A 22,644-nucleotide genomic window follows, 5' to 3' on the forward strand; every position below is an offset into this window, starting at 1 on the left:
TGACTTAATTGGATAAGAGCCCGGTTTGCGCAACTTTGCACACCCAACCCGCTATCCACTGTCCTTCTTCCTCGAAGCTCCTCTGGACCTACTAAGTTGGGCGGAAAGTTGGGAAAACATTATTTCTTATTCGTCTTGAGACTCGGATTGCGGTAATGGATCTCTTAAGACTCTGATTATGTTTCGGTGAGCGCAAAATAATTTGTTCGGACTATCTTGACAAGCATGTTATCAATATGTGAGGTCTCACCCGTAAATTCCACATTAAATGGTTCCCACTGGGAATTATTACCATTGACGTCACATGTGATAAGGGTTTTACGGCATGCAATTTCGTCGATTAAAAGAACATATAATGTTTTGATATTTAATTATTTATATGCTTTAATATAAGATATTATAAGAAATGAAATGAAAGTGAACGTTTAGTTTTTCTAATTTTAAATTGAAGGGAATTGAACAATTGAACCAACACAAGATGCAAGATCATACGGATGGATGCGAACTAAAAGTGTCCCAAATCCCTGCTGGAAGCCCAATCAAAGCGACTTTAATGCAAATGCGCAGCCATTTCCCTTTCTAGTCGATTCCGTTGACACACAAAAAAAGCGGAAAAACACAGAAAGGGGGGATAGATAGATAGAGACTCGGCGATATAAAAACATCGACGAACCGGCAGTGCGATTTGTGCTCATTTGTCAATGCACGGGTGATGCTACATCGGTGCCACCCGCCTCACGTCAATCCGCATAACGTATACGCCCCTTCGGCCACGCCGAATGCAGTTTGTAGCTTTCCCTGTTGTTGATTTTGTTTGCGGGGATGTGTGGGTTGCTTGGCGTTTTGGTTGAAACACACACGGAGCGCAGAACTCACAACAGACTACAATTCCATTCTCAAACCCAGTCTCCACCCATTTGAACATCAAACACCCTGCACTGAGCCCGCTTTTCCGTTGGGATTTTAATTTATAATTCAACACTCGAACATGTCACCAAAGAGTTTCATCAATATCCACTCTACAATCAACTCCACGACGACGTAAACCGATTAAGCTATTCGGTTATTGTGAGATCCCTCGAACGTAAACTATTAATGTTTCAGATGGGCCTGAACAGAAGGAACCAGATTGGATAGTCCGATTTTTTAGGAAACTTGAAACTTCGAAAGAAACTTAGCCATCTGCAGTCACAAACGCTTATGAACTTATGGCTATAAACATTTTTGTGAACCTATCTTTGCTTTTTTGTTAAGTCGCAGTTAAGTTAAAAGAAATTTGTATTTTGAAATGCAACTCAGATGAATGCCCAGTCCAACTGATTGTGATTCATAAAGTTGTATGCTTATCAGTATATTTAAACAGAGTGATTGCAACCAATCTCCTTACGACATTTATTTTTTCTTAAAGAAGTATTTATTTATAATTACTTATGTAGACATAATGTATGTATTGGACATAGTCGTTTCCTCTGGGAGTCCATTTGTAATTTATGAGGAGTAATACGAAATAAAATAATCATTAGTAGGCAGAAAATAATTTTAAAATTTATCACATTATAAAAGAATAAGCTCACGAAATTAAATATTTTGTATTTGATTTAATATCCGATTTTATGCATTAAGGTCCTATTTACAAACAATATAGACAAAACTTATTGGTAGTATTAAGATATAATGGGCGGGGTATACAAAAGTCACCAATAACTTATGAAAGTCCGGTAGTATACAAGGAACATAAGCTGATTACATTGCCATTTTCATTTTTTATATAATAAATATCAATTGAAATGAGATTCTGAGGCAATAAGTATATGCGATCGAATTTTTTGTTCTTCAGATCATTTAGTTCTTGAGCTCAACCAGTAATGATTAATCGTGATTTCTTTGTGTCCATCATATGCTTGTTATTTACATTCTTCAAAATAGGTTTGTTTTTTAATTTATTATTCGGATTATTAATTTTTTGAATGCGAAACTAATTAATTTGAAGGACAATCTGGCTTTACATGCCGCGATGGCCAGGTGATACCTAACTCCAATAGATGTGATGCTCATAAGGAATGTAAGGATGGTAGCGATGAGAACTTTGTTGAATGCTACAAAGAGATCTGCCCGGAGTATAAGTGCTCATATGGAGGCTGCTACCGGGAAATCCAGCGTTGTGATGGTAAATTAGACTGTTGGGACGGAACAGACGAACACCCAAGCCTCTGCACTAAAATTCATATTCAATTGAATTCTGAAGTGAAGAATTCATCGCTTATATGCACGTAAGTTTGATATTCGTAAAGGATTATTCTGTTTAATATAGGCAATAATTCAATAAACAATAATAAATGTTAAGTATTTATTGATTACAAATAAGGTCTGAAATTTGTTTTCATTTCAGGGAAAATAATTTGAAATGCCAATCAACTTCGGAATGCCTGGATGTTAAATACATTTGTGATGGCGTCAAGGACTGCCAGGATGGCAGCGATGAAACCAATGCCAATTGCCTAATTTCCGAGTGCCCCAGCGATACATTCCGCTGTGCCTACGGAGGATGTTTAGCGAAAACTAAGGTATGCGACGGTGAAATTAATTGTTGGGACAAGTCGGATGAGGAGTATGAGATATGCGTACAAAAACTTGGAAGACTTGTGGCTGCGAATCTCACCGAAGCCCGAAATGGCACAAATCGCACCACACGAATGGTTTCAGTCAATGAAATAGATGCCCACCGCATATTTACTCGCCAGTCTACTGGCTGCAGAATTCCAGGAAATCTGAAACACCTTCAGGTAAAAACCCTGTTTAATGTCCTGCCCTACAAAGTGGGTGCAGAAATAGCGGAATTCACTGTTGTGCGATTGAGTTGCTCTGACAACACACAACTGTACGGTAGTGATCTTAATCTCTGTGTCAATCGAAAGTGGCAAGGACCTTGGCCGGACTGTAATTGCCACAGAAGGATTTTCACTCCGGATCCCTCAATTTGATCTGCCTGTCATTACAACGGAGATACTGGGGATTGCACACACAAGTCGACCAAGTTGTTCACTGGAACCTTGGCCAACGTGACCTGCGCACCAGGTTACAAGGCAAAGGGAAAGACTTCTTGGCAAACTCGAACCTGCGTGGAACATACGAATGCCACATCACCGGTTTGGGTTCTTGAGAAGAAACAACATCGTCTCCAATGCGTTCCCGAATGTGGCATAATAGTGCCTGGAGTTAAGGAAATTCCTTGACCATGTCCAATTCCTCGTTCAGATGCATGGTCAAAATAATCAGTGCTTACTCTGTTCTTGTCGAGAAACAATGCATTGATACCGTCGATGTGATGCGATATTCCATTGCCATTGATTGCTTTCAAAAACTACGATGAGAGTCCCTATAAGGTATACCTCGTCGAAAGTATACATAAAGGGTAAGAAAAAACTCAATTTTTATATATTTTTCTACAATTATTAATAACTCTTAACATTTATAGCTCGCAAAATGCCCTTGTCAGCATTTTTGAGCCCTTTACATTTTCTCCCTTGGTGCGCCCAATTTGCCTGCCTCCTATTCCCGAGTGGTATGCCCTGTCCTCGAACTCAACTGCCTATACGACCTCAAATGGCATTAAAACCAACCATCTGATTAATATTGAAGATGACATACGCGAGAAAATAAAACTCATACACGAACACAACAGCCAGAAAGCAAATGAAAGTAGCCATAATTATCAAACTTAAATATACATTTAAGATTTCGCCTTAGCTAGATCCTTCAAAATGTCAGATAAACACAAATTGGTCCACATAAAGCACACATCTTTTTTATACTTGTTGTTTTTACTTTTTTTCTTCTTTGATTGGGAACCGAAGCCCATAACTAATTGAAATATCGCAATGCCCAGCCAAATGAGCATATCCGAAGGTCTCCAGGCTCCAATTGCCGGAGTGCAGCCTCATCTGCAGCCATGGGAGGCACATGCGTGGTCCTCGGATCGTCTGGGCTCCATGTACTCCGACTGGGCCAATTTCTTTTTCACCCAACAGCGGTATGCAAACGGACTTAGGTACTTCAACAGCGCTTTGGATCTGAATCCGTTCAATGAAAGAGCTCTGATGCGCCGAAGTCAGCTGAAAAGATCGATGGGCCTGGCCTCCGAAGCTCTGAAGGATTGCTCCCGAGCAGAGGGTTAGTCCAGCATTTTGAAATGGATTCGTTTTAACCTTTCGCCTTTGTATTCAGATCTGCTGATGAGCCGAAAGCCACCCGTAACCAATCCCAATGTCAGTCTGGAAGTCTGCGATGCTCTGTACGAGTCCAATCGCTTGGAAGATTCCAAAATAAATCTGCACTGTCATCTGAAGCGATTTAGATCCACTCAAAGAGGTCCTGTTGTCGACCGTCTCAATGTGGTAACACAAGTTTGCACCTCTTCAAAGCATCAAAAAGTTGCATAAATTGCCCACCTTTTCAGTTAAATGAGAACTTCCGTGACACATTATCAGATGATACCACCATGTCTGTGCAGCGCCTCATCAATCGCATGATGGCTAGTTTGGCTAAGGAGCCCAAGGATATTAAGGATACTTGCGACGTGGTTAGCATAATGGAAAAGGAGGTAACTTTTCGATTATCATATCCACTTGAATGTCTAAAAACGATTCCGAACTTAAGGAAACCCATTTGTCCCCACTGGAAATGGCTAGGCGAAAAAGGCATTTTAAGATATACAACCAGACGTATCTGAATAAATGCTGGGTGGATGTGGCCTTTCTTAAGACCCTGCGCGATGATCCCAATGTCCTGCCCAAGCATTGCAAGAAGTCATCCGAGTATTTGGGCAAACTGATGGCTAGCAATTATAAAGCGGAACGAACTCTTACGGTTGGAACATGTCATTTTAATAGATCGTGTAACAGTGACTGATACTTATGATAATTTTCAGAAAACGCTCCATGCCCGAAGTCCCATGTACGCCTTGCATCAACAGAAATATCCCAACGAGGCATTTTATAATAAGCATCGAGATGAAAACCTATATCGCATTCAGTACCAGACGAGGCGGAATATGTTCAAGATCCTTCGCAGCATTCGATTGCTAATTCGAGTTGGAGAACTGAACGTAAGGCTTAATATTTGACAAGTTTTTATTTAATTATATTATGATTTCATTAACTTCTAGAAACTAACCACATTTATTGAGGAAGTCATGGGTGACTATGTCACCATCAAGACGAATCGCGTAATGCCGTGGAAATTTGAATTCACTAATGAGGTCTACAACTACTTGGGTCTAGCCCGCATTAATGAATACAAAATTCCCAGCAATATGACTGTCTTGCAGGGCAAACAACGTCTGCTAACCCTTTTCAGACTGCCCCTCAATAATAGTCTGGACATGAAAAAATCAAAAACAAAACGAACGAGTGCTCTGAATATAACCAGATCGGCTACCACCGATCCCAAAGCGGAGCATTTTAAGTATGATTTTATTTGGTGATATGTAGTGGAAAATCGTTGATCCAAAATGTTTTTATTTTAGAAAACAAGTCGTCCGACTGGAAAATCGGATGCGGTTTGCCGAGTATCACATTGAACGCGCCTATCTACTGCACGAATTGGCCCAAGAGCATCTGAATTGTAACTCATTTGATGGGGCCTGCTCCATGGCACGAATGGCCCTGGAGGGTAAGTAAAAGACAAACGAAAGCCACAAAATATACAAACATATTCCACAGAGGCCATAAAATGCAAGAGTGTAATTTGGAGCTTCCTGAGTCTTATGGTTATATGCAAGGCTCACGCGATTCTGGGTAAGATCGAACGGGAAAAGGAGATTCTCGCCGAAGCCTTCGAGCTGGCCAAGAAAATGAAGAACCTTGATCTGTGCTTGTTCATAGATATCTGCATTAAAGTTAATGCGGAGGAGATGGAAATGAAGCGCATGGTTACCACAGATTTGACTGCTAGGAGACAAAAGTTTGGCTCTAAAATGTTCCAAAGCAACGATCAGGTGAATGAGGATCGCAACCAAATTACCTAGAAAAATGGGACCAATGTTTCGAAAAAATACAAATATTTTAAAGGTATATTAAAGGGTTTTTTTTTTGTTTGCGGGTTTTGTTTGCATAGCCAAACTACTTGCTTTAATTCATAAATAAGTTAATCCCTAGTGGAGGAAGTTGTAATCTTCCCAAAAATTCCGCCTGCAAACGGCGATAACTTTAAAGTGCGACTTACCCCGTGTATTTCCGGCCAGCCAAAAGTTTATCTCAATGAAAAACCCCAAGCACATTAACGGCTGTCGGTGTTGGGCATTCAATCACTGCAAAGTGCAGCTGCAACTTGCTCTTACATATAAATAGTTTATGTTTCTTTCCGCTTCTTGCTGCCACTGGTCGGTCGGAGGCGGCAACCTTTTCAGTGTAAACTTTGCACACTTTCGGATTTGGGGAGCGACGGATCTAAGCCAGACTCCCCCAAAAAACTCAATCCCCACCCAGCGGATTTTCCTCAGCTGCCGTCGGTTTCCACCTGGTGGCAGGAAGTTCCGTGCAACATCGCACAAAAGACGCAAATAAATGAAGCCATTTGTTGTGTTGTTAGCTGATTTTCGATGCAAAGGATGGCCAGAGGTGGCAAACTTTCGCACCACCTGCCCGGCGAAACTGTTGGCAATTCCCATTAGTCGCTTGTCATTTAAATTTTTTCGACTTGCCCGTAACCTCGAGTATATGGAGAGAATTTTTAAACCCGTCACGCCAATGCCATCGCACCACGTTTCTTTGACTTTTTGCGGGTGTGGTTCTGGGCAAACGATGTTCATGCTACGGAAGTGGCTCATTTGGCAGCGGAAATAAGCTTTCGTCCTTTGGTCAATTGTGAAATTAACAACATACCTTGTCATTTGTACTTCTGATTTTATATTTAATTCATTTGGTGAAGTGAGCATTTTGTTGAGGTATTCCAGAAAATTTGGGTGATCCTTATTAGGGGGCGATGCGTAATCTTCTCAAATCAATATTCATACTATAATAGCTTACACATTAAGATAAAAAATAATACAATTAACCAACATACACTTGTATGTTAAATTCAAAAATTACAAAGATATAGCCATTGCCCATGCTTGTTAGCTTTCTTGAATTCAAATCACCAGTTCGAGTATTCCTTTAAGATTTAAGTCTGTCACTTGCAGAAGGATGTACCTTTTGTCTGTAGCCATAGACTTGCCATCCTGCCTAGGGCTTGATTTAACTACTTTAAAACCGGCTTCCAGCAACCTCAAAATGCAGCTGCATCGGGGAATGTCTTCCTTGGTCCCTGCATTGTTCTTTGTGTGTTTTATGATGCAAAATTACACAAAGCCAAATAAGAACAAAGAATGCGAAAAGCGGGCAACAAAGAAAAGCAAAGCAAAATAAAACAAAACAGCCCGACAGCAGCCAACTAAAACTGCAACTCAACTTTGTAGACACACCGGAGGCTGCTGCAGTTGCTCCTGCTGCTGCTGCAAATGTTGCTGCTGTTCCTGTTGCTGCTGTTGCTGTAATTGCTGCCGAGACATGCCATAAAAAGGCAAAAGAAATTGCTAGCAAGCAATTAAAAGCGCAGCAAGGCAAATAAATGGCCACGCCCAACGATCGACGCCCACTTTTCCGTAATGGACTTAAGCTAAACGGAGTCGTCGCTTCGGTTTTTTATGTAGTTACCAACTTGACGTACTAGCTGACTAATTAGTCATAAAATTACACGACCCAGGACGAACGGGCCGCACAAAAGCCGGGCAAACACCCAAGGAGGAGGGGACCCCAGCTCTGCTCCTGCCTCCCAAGTGTCCTGGCAGCCAAGTCAAAGTGCACTGGGCGCCCGGAAACAGTTGGCGCTGACGGAAATGCGTGCCCAGACCACACATACACACACACACATATGCGAGCTCACTCGTATCCAATCGCACCCATACCCATACACTTGCGGTGCAATCAATAGCTAGCATTATAAGCGGGACTTTAAAATCTAACAATTGTAGTTCTCAGTAAATGATATTTCTTATGGTAAATCTAAAAAGTGGTGTTTTCTAATATTAATTTCCTTACTTAAGTCGAATTCGACTAAAGCTTTCTAAAATGGAACTGCTAATCCCTTGAACTCCTGTGTACATGAGAATCAGAGGGAACTGGGACCTAAGGCTTGGGGCGTTAGGTCTGCCACTAATTGCTGATTTCCCGTGCCGCTGGCAGTGGAAACGGACTCGAAAACTAGCGATGGACACGTGAACGGAATGGCGAGCAAAGCTCGATTGCGATGGTTCACTTGGGCGGAGGGAAAGTCGAGAATGGAAAGTGCAAAATGGGAAATGGAAAAGGCCCGACGCTCACACAAACACAGATATGGGAACAGGCGCAGGGAAACCAAAGCGAGGCCGCACATTTGCCACATCACTTATTAGCTTTATTGCTTTTAACAATTTCAACATCCACTTCCTGCAACGGCAGGCAACTAAAACGTGTGCTGATTAGTGCCACACAGCACCACCACACACACGTATCCTTGTCTGCCAGAGGCAACGCCATAAATTCCTGAGCTGCAGGCAAAACTGCAGCCAAAGTCAAAGGCAACCTAGCGGAGTGGGAGTTGGGAGCTACACTGAAACCTGGTTTCCCATTGATATGTATTAGTACTAACCACTTTTATAATTAGATGTTTTTGGTGATCAAGGATATTAAGGAAATCAATTATATAACCAAAAAGAAACAATTTCGCTCAGTGTAGCTATTCATTGGAGTGCCAAAGATACATATATTCAAAAGAACTGGCCTATTTGGCGTTCAATTTTTCTCGGTGTGGGCGCTGGTACTCGTGGGGGGCAGACACATGCAACATTTAACATTGCAGACAATTTATAAGGACATTCATGGCACACGGCGGTGGCGATGGCGCTGCGAAGAGGCCAGACCCATAACTTGGCACTCGGCACAATGTGAACAGCTCGTCCTGCCCTCATCCGGCCCGAGCATGTGTCCTGTTTTAGTTTTCTCCTTTTCCCCGTGCCCATCGCGTCCCCACACCCCCTCGTCTTTTCCCGCTCGCATTGTATTTGAAATTCAACATTTAAGCCACTTATGGCCAACTTGAACTGGCATTTCAAAGGCTGCATCGCAGCAGCTAAAGCAAAAGCAGCAGGACAATGCCGCCTGGAGAGATTTATGGCTGGCTAAAAGCGTGAGAGAGGATCTGGTGGCAATGATAAATGCCGCCACGAAAACGTTTAAAATAAGGCAATAATATTTAGCATCGAATAAATGGATTAAGACAGGAACCGTGCACAGCCAATAACTCTAGTCCGCATATTGTAAGAGGGAACAAATTAGAATAAATAAATCAATCCAGAACGGAAAGAAAGTTCTATTTTGAAGAGAATTGAAAGGAGTTTTTTTAAGAGCTATCCAGATCCAACACGATGCAACGTTTCGAAAAAGTTCTCGTGGCCCAACTGATACCAGCCAATCCATTCTGATACCCTTCGTTCGAACCGAAACTAGCTCAATCTGTCAAACCGCCGGCACTTAAGTCCGCCGGCCTGGGAACTTTTACGGCTGCAGCTGTATCTACACATTGTGGGATAATGCATCGAACATCGAAGACAGGGCTGTCATTTGAGCCCCGGCATCAACACCAAACGGGTCTCAGCATCGACAGGCCATTCGATTCCGGCCAAGTCACCAGGGGGACCTTAAAAGGAGGGCAACAGATGCAGGATGGCAGAGGAGAACATTCAAATTAGATTCGGGCGAGGTAGCAACGGGGCCAATCCCGTGTCCGGCCAAGCGACAAGGATAAGTAAGCCACCGCCCAATGCACTTCAGGACTCGCCAGCGCCACGGAGAGGTGTGCCCATTGTCTGGGCACAAAAATCCGACTGCACAATCTGCGGAAAATTAGATTCCACTCCCCCAACTGCCGTGATGCATATGTGCATGGAAATTGCCGGCAGGACGTGCGGCAAAAGCCACTGTTCTGGGGCTTGGCAACTGTATTTATGACACGTGACCAAATGAAATATTTGCGCCGGGCCATCTTAAATCGCAATTGTGGCATCTCGGCCGGATATTCGGGTATATTTTCATTCCAGCCGTCTCGACACGAAAAAGGTGGACAGCTCGCCCAGAGAGCGGCCAAGGATTAAGTAAAATAAGTAAATTCCTTACACATGCAAACTCATTCCTACGATTGCGGCACAGTCAACAGAGGAATGCGCCTGCCTCTGACAGCTCAGTTGAGCATGCCTCGGCTCGCCGGAGTCCAGATAATAAAGTCGGTTGACAGCAAGGATGTCATATTCGTATATAGGAATTTTCTTGGACGTCAGCCTCATCCAGAGTGAAAGAAAAATTTAGACATGGCATTATTCAATTAATTGCAGTTCAACAAATTTTATAGTACGTTAAATTTAACTTCAGAAAGACCTACTACTGAGTACAGAAATATTTATACATGAGTACAAATTTCTGAAGCTGGAATCCTACTTTTCTTTCTTTCGGTTTTATTCGCGTGCTCTGAAAATTGTCCCACTGTGCATCGTCTATATCCTGCAGCGATTCTTTGTGACGTGAAACAAAGGCGAAGATCCTTCGCAGGCAGTGCAGCAGTAATAAACTCAGCTCAGCCCACCAAAAATCCCCGTGGCAGCCGGTCTACGTCCTCAAGTTTGATTTCTTTAAGAGCAAAAAGTAAATCAAACGAGTTCGCATGCCGCTGACAGATAGCATTGAATGCAATGCAAGGACCAAGCTGACAAGTAAATGTAAAAATAAAATGAAATAAAACGGAAGGGGAACCCCCGAAACGAAGACAATTCAATGCGTGACTTGACTGAGCAACTGATGGATGTACTTGAAGTCGTCAACTTCATTTTAATCAGCGCCTGACAGCGTGCAACTATTAAGGCGAAATGTAATAGTGTCCCCGTTCAGCCCAACAGCCCTGCTACTTTCCTACCACTACCACAGCCACTACCTTTTGGCCAAAATCGGGCCAGGAATTTGATAAGCCCCGGGTGATAAGACAGACGTCGGCAGACGTTCAGCTTGGGTTCAGCTCAAAATGGCGTCACAAAATACATTTTGAAACGAGCAGCGAAAACGTGAGTTGATTAGCAATAACCCGCCGGCTCCATCCCGAGTCTAGTATGTATGTGTGTGTGTGTGTGGGTGTCCTTAGCGCCATTTTGTTTCATAGCGGAGACAAGTTTAATGGGATGCTCTTAAAAGGTTTCCAGGATCCGAATATGGCCCGCCACATTAGTGCCTCAGGTCTGGAGATACTAAAAAATTGTGTACATCAAGATATATGGCTAGCACGTGGCGGCCATATGTCAGAGTCGCCTTTATTAATATTTTATGTGCTGTTTATAAAACAACAGAATCGAACGGTTTTTACTGACGAGCTTCCAATGGGCATTATATACGTGTATTGACGTAATGGCTGAACCAGTTTTTTCCCTTCAATCCATTTCTCTTCCAATGCAATGCGTTTTTGCAATTGTCAACTATGGTTGACTATGCCACCATACAGTCTTATGACAAAAGCTTATATTGTTAACGGCTTTAATTTGCAAACGCTCTTTAAATGTTTTAATGCCTTTTCCGATTGCAATATTTGCATTTATTCCCATCGCTTAACTGTCACTGCTTACGCCTATTTGGCTTTCGATGGAATAATGAAAGCCATCAAACTGTGAAACTCCTTTTTTTTTTGATCTCCAAGAGCACAAAAAATTATTGAATTTTATCAACACGAAATGCAACCCAGATAACAGCAACAGAAAAACAGGAAGCTTTCAACTCAAAGACTGTAAAATATTTATTTTATTTATTCGCTGTAGGCGCAAAATCATTAACTAACATTTTTTAGAAAGCATGGTAAATTGATTTAATATTTTGTTTTAGAAGCAGAGTTTTTTTTATGGCCGCAACTGAAACAAATTCCAACCAATAAACCAAAAATGACAAACCCAAAATCCAGACATTGACAAAGCTCCCCAAGAAATTGGCCAAAGCCGTAGGAGCAGAGAAATATGACAAGCCAACTGAAGCACAATCGAAAGAAAAGGAAATTAAAAACATAAATAAAAGCAACCCTCACACGCAAGGGTTAAGGCCCAGTTGACCCATTCTCCTGCAACCACAAGTGAGAATTATGAGCCAAGCTTTCGGATCTGTGGCCAAGGAGTTGTGTATTGTAATGCATTTGCTCAGCTGGCCCAAACAAAAAAGCCCGAATTAAATGCTCACAAACAAGGCGGGAAAATGCACCAGAAATTCAACACTTTTTCGAGTGGGTTGGGTAGATTTAGCTGCTGCTGTCGTTTTGGCTGTTAAAAAGCTTACAATGTTATAACGTTGCTCCTCAAAGCGAGCAATAAACGAAAAGTCACAGATAACACTTCTAGAAAATGTTATATGTTATATATAAACCAAAGAAATATTTTTCACTGGCCTTCAATGATAATCTTTATTATTATAGCTTCTTAATGACTTTTTAAATGAATCCAAAACCTTAAACAATTAATATTTTTTAAATTTATAAATAAATCATGACTTAAACCGCTGTTAAAGAAATGCATAAAGTTCAGAACTTACAAAGATATAACCAGGTTTTTACGAACCGTAGCCATTTTTATAACCAGCTCTACGTTTGCGACTACGGTTCCGGGTGAGTGTACGGGTACGGGTAGAAGAACTGGTCCGGGTTCGGGTTGAGGTCTCTTATTCCGATTCCGACTCCGGTCGCCGTTGTCGCTTAACATAGATAAATTGCGTTAGAAAAAGAGGCGGCGGTGTCCTGGGTCCATTCGTATAATTCACTTTTGTCAGACTCATAAAAATTGTTGAGTGACATTTGTTTGTGTTTCCCGTTTGCTGTTCTTGTACTTGTCTGTTGCTCTGTTTTCACTGATTTTGTGTCAGTGCAGCCATCTTTTTCTTTTCCACTAGACTACCCACACACAGATACTCACCCACACAGCGCGCCTTTAACTAACAACCAACAACAGAGTCTCAAAAAAAGCATACACTGTATTTTGCCTTTTGGCTTTTAGCATTTTTCTTGCCTTTTTGCACAGCTCTCGTGTTTCTGTCTCCACATAAAAGAAAATTAGTGAGTTTTGTTGCAAAAATATAAAACATTCCCCCCGCTGCGCCCGCCCCTTTGGGCCATCCTTTTCGGCATTCTTTTTGAGTTTTTTGTCTTTGCTTTTGACATTTCTGCTGTAGGTACATAATGACAAAGGTTTCCGTTTTCAAATGGTCTCACATAAAGCGATGAAAAAGCTTATAACTGTTTTTGTTTCGCATTGTTTTGCGTTTGATTTGAATGAAAATGCCTGCAATCGCATAGTTTGGGCCTTTAATGCAATTGGAGTCCTTGTTCGGAGGAATCTCGTGTGTCCCGTGCAATTGACGTCTTTCGTCCGGCTTGGCAGTCAAATGACTGCAATTAAAAGGTATTTTCTGGGCCATTTCGAGCGGTGTTTAGACACTCGGAACGGATACCTGAAAATTGCTGCTCAAATGTATTATTCCTGATTCATATTGGCAAAATAGGCCTATCATTTATTTCTGTATAAGACTCCGTTAATGTAATACATAAATCTTATGAGTAAATAATTAAATAATAAATATAAAATATTAGTAATGATCTAAGTGCTATATCGGGAAAAGAAATTGAAAAGTGCAGAAGGATGTGGGATTACCCAGCATTCACACGCCAATCAGGCAGTTCCCCTGAGTGCAGTTTGCCTTTCATATGCGAGTATTTTTTGAGTCAACACGCCAAGTTCGTCCGCTGGCATATTGAACTTTGCACCGCCCGCAGCCACCGGCCATTGCTTTCCTAACGAACCACAAAACGTCCACAGGTCCGTCACAAATCACGGCCAACACGTGCCATCCAGTCCGGTAGTCCAGAGTCGAAAGTCCAAAGAGTCTATGGTCCAGCGTCCTGGGCACCTTCGCTTATTAACAATCCTCGGAGATATTCCCCATCGCCGGCGCTGGCTTTTCCTTTCCCATTCACATTTCCCGGCATCCGTGTTTGCCATTTCCCGTTGCCGTTACCATTTTTACATTAATGAAGTGCTCGTGTGGGCAAGTTGTTACATTTTCCTTCGGTCTGGCGTTGATTACATGAGAAATTCATGTTCAAATTCAAATTTAAAACTTTGCCAACCGACGGGAAAACTTTGTTCAACCAGGTAACCGATAAAAAAGGTCCTGCAAAATAGACGGCAGTCCAAGTTTTTTCAACGAAAATTTTCAGCTCGACTTATGTTGAAGTCGTGCCATTGCACTTTCCCAGGGCTTTCCTTGATTTGTTGACGGTAGTGATGGTGGTGGTGGTGGTCGTGGTATGGGTGGTGGTGGTGGCTCGAGGTGATGGAGGAATGTATCTCGGATATATTTCTGTCTGACCACCGTTTTGTCGCTGGCCACTGCAGTGGAAATATTTCGAATTTCGCTCGTACATTTTCTAATGTGCTGCATTCAAATATTATCAATTTCTGCAGCTAACGATTTTTCTTGCCATCGCTAACTGATTGAATTGTTAGAACGTTTTACGTGTGCGGCATCTGAAATGCGCAACTATGCCACGCCCCCGCAACCCCAACCCTCGACCTTCAACCAACGCCTGCCACTCAGGCTGAACTTCGGGAAAATCAATTTTCGTCGAAATAAATTGTCGAATTTCTGGTATAAATTGCAAACGTTTGCCCAACACTTTCGCAACACGCTTTTCCGCTCTTATCGCTTAATGTTGGCCGCTTTTTGCTCTTGGCGGTCAGTAGAAATTATGACAAAAAAGGATTACTTGTAGTGGGTGCAAAAAATCATGAGAGAAATAACGATAAATAACATGCAATGCAAGTCATCCCTTCCCATTTAACATTTCCATTAGCAGCACGATAATATGTTTAATTATTTAGTGATGGCTTAAATCGATTACAAATTTATACGAAAATCAAATTGCGTCTTGCTTCTTGGCGATTGAAAATAATTAAGTTAAAGGCCTGATTTGCTTTAAATGCTCCCAAGAATATTTAACAATTTTTAAAACCGTGCTTTTAACTAAGAAGCTACAGAGACCAATACCACCAATATCTGCCATATTTCATTAGATTAATCACGAGTCGCAATTAGTGTAGGTTTTTTTTCCGACTAATGAGTGATTCAGACCCTCGCTAGAATGCTTTTCACATTTCCTAGATTGTGTAAAATGAACAGCAGTTTCGTTGCTGTATGATATTCATCGACATTGCTCATACGCCATGGAGACCAACGACGTCAATTGGCTGTCTGTGTGGCTGCTCTCAGGCTTCTCTGCTAATTGTTCCAAAATGACAATGCAAATTTGTACAAATTCTCTTCGCCCCTAAAACACACACACACACAGATAGAGACACAAGGACACCGACACGTAAAACGCTTTGCAAAATAACCGAAAAATTTGTGTTAAATAAGCGAATAAAAGCAATGAAAGTTTTGCCACTTGCCTGCGTCCGGTTCGCTCATTCGTGCTGCGTGGCCATCCGTCTGTCTTCGGTCACTTCCTGTTTTATTTTGCCAACTCATCACCATCGTGGCCAGAACGGTTAGCATTAAGTTTAAAGACGGCCTGTTCAGGAGGCACGTTTTTGCGCTTTCAGCACTTAATTCCGGTTTTCATTCGCATGCAGAACTTTCGCTTTCGATTCCAATCCAAGCGCCTGATTACTCGTCAGTTACGCTGATTGCTTCACGTGAAAGGGACATTAGCATTTCTGATTCAATTTCGAGCATCATGTTTGCCCTCCATCCATTTTCAATATCATCTGCCCGGGAATCCATTATAGTTGACAGCCTTGCTAAGACAAATTCATACAATGTCAACATCAAAAGTTGCTTCTCCATTTTTCGCCATTGTTTCGAGACCTCGCAGCGGAAAAGAATTTGTTTAACAAGCACTTATTTTGATTATATTTGTTGATTTCCACTCATGGAGCACTTAATGCGAACACGATTTCAGTATTCCGTATCTCGGATTCCATATCGCCCGGCTCGCTTTCAGCTTTGGGTTTTCCGATCCATCCCACACCACCCTGTCCATGTTTGCCACTCAACTATGATTGATAATTCTGATGATTCATGCGTGTAATTCAGCTAGGGGCTTTCTCCTTTCTTTTCTCGTTTTTCTTGCGGGTCAGAGACATTATGTTGTGACATTTATCAGCAATTCATGTGGGTCATGATATTTTTTATTGCCTTTTGCGGTTTTGCAAGACCGCTGTACAGGAAATAAACTTTAAACTGCTAGTTCGTGCATTTTATTTAAACATTTTCAATCACTGAAACATTTTTGGTGGGATTGGAACCCTCTATTTTAGTTGTAAACTACAGCGTTTAACGGTCGCTTCAAGTACGCATAAAGTTTATTCTAAATTTCTAGCCATTTTGGCCGCCATTTCGAGTAAACAACCACAGACCATTAAAGCGCGGCTAATTAAAATTCAGCACGTTCCCACTGGCGCGCAGTTGAGTAAAGTTAAGTTGAGAGTCATAAGCCAAGCCATAAAGCAGCCAAACGAACGACCGCACAGAAGCCATCAAAAATATTGTAACACATTTTGCCTATTAATTGCGATCCCTGCCGGTATTCCCCCTACAGCCTTCACGTTCCGGTTTTCCACCTTTTCCCGCCAGCACGGCAGCACTAGTCGATTTCCCAGCCAGGACCCACAGCGCTCATCCTAATGAAATTTTGCAACATTGTCGGTGGGATTTGGCGTGGCCAGTGGTCCTGGAATTGGGTTCCTTTCGGCTCCGGCTTTAATAATAAAACGAAAACTATAAACTCATTTGTGTATTGGGAATCGGAATGGCTACGTGATTCGCAGCAGCTGCAAAGTTTCTAAAACTCACAAAGGCAATGCCGGGACGTCTCAAAAAAAAAAAAAAAATCTTTGTGTAATTCATCAGAAAAGCAATTATATATATATGTTCTTTAGAGTTGTGAGCTTAGGTAAGTGGCCTTCAGTAAGTAAATCACATGCATACCTAATTAGCTAACACTCGATTAACAGTTTGAATGGTACAACATGTTTTTCACTCTTAGTTCGAATAATTCGTTTCTATTGTAGAAGAGAGACCCTCGTGGGTTTTTCACTACCCATGCCGAGGCACTGGACTCTCGACTGTCATTCGCCGCAATTTGTAGGATGTTTGAGCCCCGATCCTGACCTCAAAATCAGCCTGAGGCCCCAATTCTCCGCACGTTGCCATGACAGTGGAAATAAATTGGCAGCGCGCCGTACGCAGAATAAACCGAAACCGTGTAGGCAAACGGATCCCCAACAGATACAAAGTGATATATAAAGTTCAAAAACTTCATATCCCTCTGCGCGTCGAAACAGACGAAATTCGCGACATCCACCCATTTTCCTGGAATTTTTTTTACTCACACACGAACAAGCAGGTTGAAACAATCACCATCTGCACTGAGCAAAAGGTTGAAACATATTTATGGTAATTAAAATTGATTTGAAAAGTTTAGATTGACTCTGTGGCCGCACACTCTCTTCAAAATGTACAATGTTTCAGAGTCGGAATACCGACTTTGATTCCTACGCAGTCTCCGGGCGGTCGTATGGATATATTTTTGGGCAACAGATCATTCCGGCAACCCATTCACACAATTCTTCGCAAGATAATAGCGCTTAAAAGATGTTAAATATACATTATTATATAACAATATAAATGCTATCCCACAATCTGGAATCTAAGATTACTTTAAAACAGGCTTTGCATCTCAAATTTGCACTAATCGGATTGGTAAAGCCACCTGAAGTAGTAGGCCCTTTAAGATGTTTTTTGCAATTTGGCAATGGCATTTTCGATGCTACTACCTCGACCGCAAATGTGCTTACCAACTGCCTGCATGTGTGACAAAACTTTCTAATTAAAGTTGCTGCAGCCCCGCACTGAAAAGTTGACAACTTCTCACGTGTGTTTGTATGTATTTGCAAAAGGCGAGGACAAAGTTTTCGGTTTCGGCTTTTAGGCGCACTGCGTAATATATTTTACTTTGGCTCGTGCTGTTGTTTTTGCCCTCGCTGCGGTCTCGATTATGCAGGGAATTTAAGTCTGATTTTAATTAGCTATCCGGGCAATTAGACAAGCACCAGAAGCTCGATAAAAACGGGCCGTGTAAAACATGTGTAAATGTAGAGAAAGTTTCCGAAGAATAACATATCGTTCTTTAGCGATCATTTAGATGTTATATTTCTACTACTATATCACCTATTTTGATTGTAACCCATGCTCTTGATTCTAATCAATAAATCAATAAAAGTTTGATATTAGCAAGTAGGATCTGTACACCATACTGGCTTCAATTCACTATACTTATAACAGAGACATTTAATATTTACAAGCTTCAAGTGAACGAGTCGTAACACTTCCCTTTGAGCCCATTCAAGTTTAAGCCAAGTCAGACCTTAAAAGAGTTAAGGACTGGCCCGAACTCAAATCGAATAAAAACACAACTTGCGAACTGGGCGAGCAATGGTAAATGAAAATGGAAGACAACGACTGCCCGCTGGTTTGCTCTCCAGTTTGCAATATTTTTAAGTTTCCCATTCAAATTGAATTAAATAATATGCACTCGACTCGCAAACAGAACTTTCTCCAAAAACTTAACTTTCGCTGAGCTCAACGGGGGTGAAAAGTGTGGGATGGTGGAAACGGAAAAAGGGTAAGCAAAACAAGGCAAAGAATCCGAGGAGGTTGGCTCCAACTTTCATAATTCATTTCTGCCTGAGTGTAACAATTTTTGCACTTTATGACTTTCGAGTGCGCGCTGTGCGAGTGCCTTGAGTTTGACTTGGGGCCCGCAAATCATGAAATTGCACCAGCAACTACAGCTCCTACAACTGCAACAGCAACACCAACTCTCAGCGGGAACTTCAACTTGCAAACATTCTGGGTGCATCCTGCTCCTCTGGGGGAATAGTAACCTTCTCGCCTCATTTTTGTGCTAATTAAAGGGGCAGGACGCGGCTGCAGACGGTGCATTCCACTTGGCAACAGCCGAAAACAAACATGCGGCCAAGAACAACAAACAGGCAACCAGAAAACGACCATAACCGTAGAGGGCAGCAAAAAAATGAAAAAAAAATCAAGAAAGAAAGAACGCTATATTCGAGTAAATCGACTATAAGATACCCGTTACGCAGCTAGTGGGGCTGACAGGGAGAAATATCAAAATTATTGTAAAATGTCTAGTTATTATATGAGAAGAGATATAATATATGTTGCTTTTAATTGCCAAGTGTTTTCGGCAAATTAATTGAAATCGACAAGGTAAATGATGAAATTAACTTTAATAGAGTTCCCGATATTTCGACGTTCATCCGTCAGATCTACTCAGTTAGGCATCCTGATCAAGAATATATATAGGGGGTAAATGAAGTAGGAAACGCTTCTTTCTGTTTTACATACTTCTGTTTACATACTTTTCAACCATCTAGTGAGCCCCTTTTAAAACGAAGTGTTGGCCTATAAATGCGACTATCGCATACCTGGTAATCATATAATGCTATTTAATCTATCTAAGTGTAATATATAGTACTTCTGAAATACCAGAATACAATTTTTATTTAATTAATTTAAATATTAATAATAAAATAACACAGTAATATAAAATATCTGGAGATTTTAGCAACCATTTGATGTGCAGTATCTTGTAGATACCGTTGAAATACTGGGTATAAATGAAAGAAGGAGCGCGAAAACGAAAGGGCAAACAAAAGACCAACGACGACAGGCCAAAAGGCAAGGCCAAAAGCTGACCAGGAAGTTGTAAACGGCAAAACGGCATTGGGCCACGAGTCCAGTTCTGCTCACGTTCCCGATGAAATTCCAACTCAAGCCGGTGCGGAAAGTCAAAAAGGGCTGTAAGGCAAAACAAAGCCAACAGCAAGTTCGTGGGCAAGAGCAAACAGATTGGCAGGCGAAACGACCTCGGGCCAGGCTAAAAGTGCTAGTTCATGTTCTACCGAAAACAGGTAGGAAGTCCGGCTAAAATGCTCGCCACTTGTTTACCTGGAAGTGCCGGTAAAAAAAACAAGATCAAGTATAAAGATTTAGGTTGGCAAAATAAAAACTTGCACTCAAAGCAAAAATCGGTAATGCTTGCATCGTTTTAAATAATTGGAAAATATACAATATTTTTCATATGTATATCTTAATAGCTTTGATGCTTGAGGGATTTTTACTCTTCTTATTCGTTGGTTAGTACAACAATTTCATTTTGTACATTCTTAGGCAGTTCATGAATTTTGCAGTTCCTCATAAAACTTGTATTCACTTTAAGTAAACTTGAACTTGCCGCCAAGAAAGTGCAGACAGTTTTGAGCTCCAGAAAACTGGGTTGACAGTGTAAATTTCCCTAACTGAAAGTTATCCAAAGCCACACAGAACCCCAACGCTTCATTAATTATGCGAGCCGCAAATTTAACGCTTGAATTGATTTGCGCCACCTTCATTTGACTCGTTTTAGACGAACTTACTTAATTTCAGTACAATTGGGGTAATATGTTTTATGCGGCATTCAAATCAATTTTGCGGTCCATGTTACTTCGGCTTAAAGGAATACCTTTGCCAGTTTGGAGCTCGATTGCGATGGCATATCTTCCGTCCATAAACATTGTTTATGTCACGCATTGACACTCGTCGTCCTTCTCGATGGAGCAACAGAATTTTTCGATTTATATGCATATACAAAGACAATTGAATGCGCGTGGGTGCCCAAAGGACTCCGCTCCTGCAGACGGAGTTCCGCACTGGGTGCTCGAAACTTCCCTGATGGCAGGCACGCCCCCACGTAAATATAAATAAATACATACAAATAAATAACAGAAAGGATATGGAAGCCCGGAATGGAGTGGGTCATGGAACACAATCGAGAACAATAACAATGCGGCATAAAAAAGGAGCCACGCCAATCGTCTGGTTAAGTGAAAACACTTGAACAATTCAGTCGGGCCCAGTTGGGGCCGAATAAATAATTCGCTTTTGATGAATTTAAGGCACGTGAATTCCCAAAAAAATAGCGACTCAATAATTAATGTAAACGGCACAGTGCTGTTAAAAATACCTCACGGATATTTTACTTAAAGCTTAAGAATACTTGCATTCCAGTTATTACAATAGTATCTAAATGAAAGGTTGGACTTCGTTTTAATGTTTATGACTTAAAAACACTCAAAAGCAAGTTTTTTCTAAAATTTAAACAATGTAGCTATGTTTTGCAAAACTAACAAATGTATTCGTTAATTAGTTTGTCATATTAAGGTTGGTTATGTCGAGTAAACATAACAAAACATATTACAATGAATAATTATTATAATAATAATTTATTGATCTTAACCCAAACCAAATGCAAATCAAAAGCAAGTTTTCACAGCTGTTAAATCAAATTGGTCATCTTAAAAACTGATTAATATCCGAAAAATCTGATTAATTACGACTTTAATTCCTGATCCAAAAAACGTTTACCAAAGAGCACTACACTGTTTGATGAAGCGATAAACATCTTTTAAAAATGAATCCACTTAGGCCAAATACCTCTGGCAGCGCCAAGTTTAAACTATTTGCTAACGCTTATCAGAAATACCACACGAATCTTAACACTGGACTGCTGGGCAATTAATCTCGTGGAACACAGCGATCCAAAACCAAACCGAACCAAACAAAACAAAACCATAACCGAGAAATCCGGTTGCCTCTTCTAATGCGGCTCATAATTTATGAGCCTTCGCACGCACACAAAAAGTCTCGACGTTAGGAATCAACGCTCACATAATTTGCATAAATTGGAGATGTATCAACCGAAATTGAGGTAATAAAGCCAACAGTCGACGGAGGGCCCTATCAAATTCTGGGCTTTGATGACGGAGATGCTGATCTGCTATTGGGCCACTTGTAATTGGCACTAATTTGCTTTCACTCCATTAAAGAATCCCCCCACAATTTAAATGCAAATGAGGGCGTACCACTGGGTAGCGAAATAACAGGTTGCCTCTGCGAATACTGCTCAAATCAATTAAGGAATGGAAATAAAATCAATCTCCAAGCACGGGCATACACCCCCTTGGATGAGGAAGTGACGCAAGCCACCTTCGGTTTTTATCACAATTTATGCAAACCGCTGACAAAAATGCTAATAATTACATTCTCTCCCCCCAAAATCAAGTTAAGAGCTCTCAGATGTGTGACAACCAGATAGAGAACATGAGATACGATATCATGTATCTACAAGATGCGACCGTGAACCCGAAAGAGTTCACAGCTTAATCAGCTGTTTCGGCATCTTATGCTGCGCTGCTGCATTCTGCCGAATTCAAGATTGAAAAACGTCGAAGAAGCCACTTAATTGGCCAAGAGCAAGCTTCGCTCTCGGGCTCGTCTGCCATCCCAAGAAAAAAATAAAAATAAATTAAAACCCCCGGTTTTAATCCGGTTGTTAAACTTTACACTGCCCAACAAGATCGTGTAACTTCTGGGCCGTTTCAATTTCAAAATGGATCGCTTTGACCGACTATAAATATGCTGCGCATGCTCAGCGGCG

The 22,644-nt window shown here is 41.3% G+C and overlaps 1 protein-coding gene across 2 annotated transcripts; it reads left to right on the top strand.

Annotated features, from left to right (window-relative positions):
- Positions 1–1,859: 1,859 nt before the first annotated feature.
- LOC6614250 lies at positions 1,860–6,060 on the top strand. Of its 2 annotated transcripts, XM_032722696.1 has the most exons (11): positions 1,860–1,926; positions 1,991–2,270; positions 2,390–3,412; positions 3,476–4,170; positions 4,225–4,394; positions 4,457–4,600; positions 4,657–4,866; positions 4,928–5,104; positions 5,165–5,463; positions 5,525–5,670; positions 5,721–6,025. In XM_032722696.1, exons 4-11 carry the CDS (start codon positions 3,879–3,881, stop codon positions 6,023–6,025), a joined length of 1,743 nt encoding a protein of 580 aa, XP_032578587.1. In that variant the 5' UTR covers positions 1,860–1,926; positions 1,991–2,270; positions 2,390–3,412; positions 3,476–3,878. The 2 variants fall into 2 exon arrangements, with proteins under 2 accessions (XP_032578587.1, XP_002038695.1); XM_002038659.2 differs by lacking the exons at positions 1,860–1,926; positions 1,991–2,270; positions 2,390–3,412 and having other exon boundaries at positions 3,879–4,170; positions 5,721–6,060.
- Positions 6,061–22,644: the final 16,584 nt, after the last annotated feature.

This window comes from Drosophila sechellia, chromosome 3R, assembly GCF_004382195.2.
Source record: "Drosophila sechellia strain sech25 chromosome 3R, ASM438219v1, whole genome shotgun sequence".
NCBI classification, from domain to species: domain Eukaryota; kingdom Metazoa; phylum Arthropoda; class Insecta; order Diptera; family Drosophilidae; genus Drosophila; species Drosophila sechellia.

Coding starts and splice junctions, on each gene's coding strand:
- LOC6614250 (XM_032722696.1), top strand. CDS start 3,879: ATGCCCAGCCAAATGAGCATATCCGAAGGTCTCCAGGCTCCAATTGCC. Junction 5,105..5,164: donor TTCGAGTTGGAGAACTGAAC/GTAAGGCTTAAT, acceptor ATTAACTTCTAG/AAACTAACCACATTTATTGA. Junction 5,671..5,720: donor GGCACGAATGGCCCTGGAGG/GTAAGTAAAAGA, acceptor CATATTCCACAG/AGGCCATAAAATGCAAGAGT.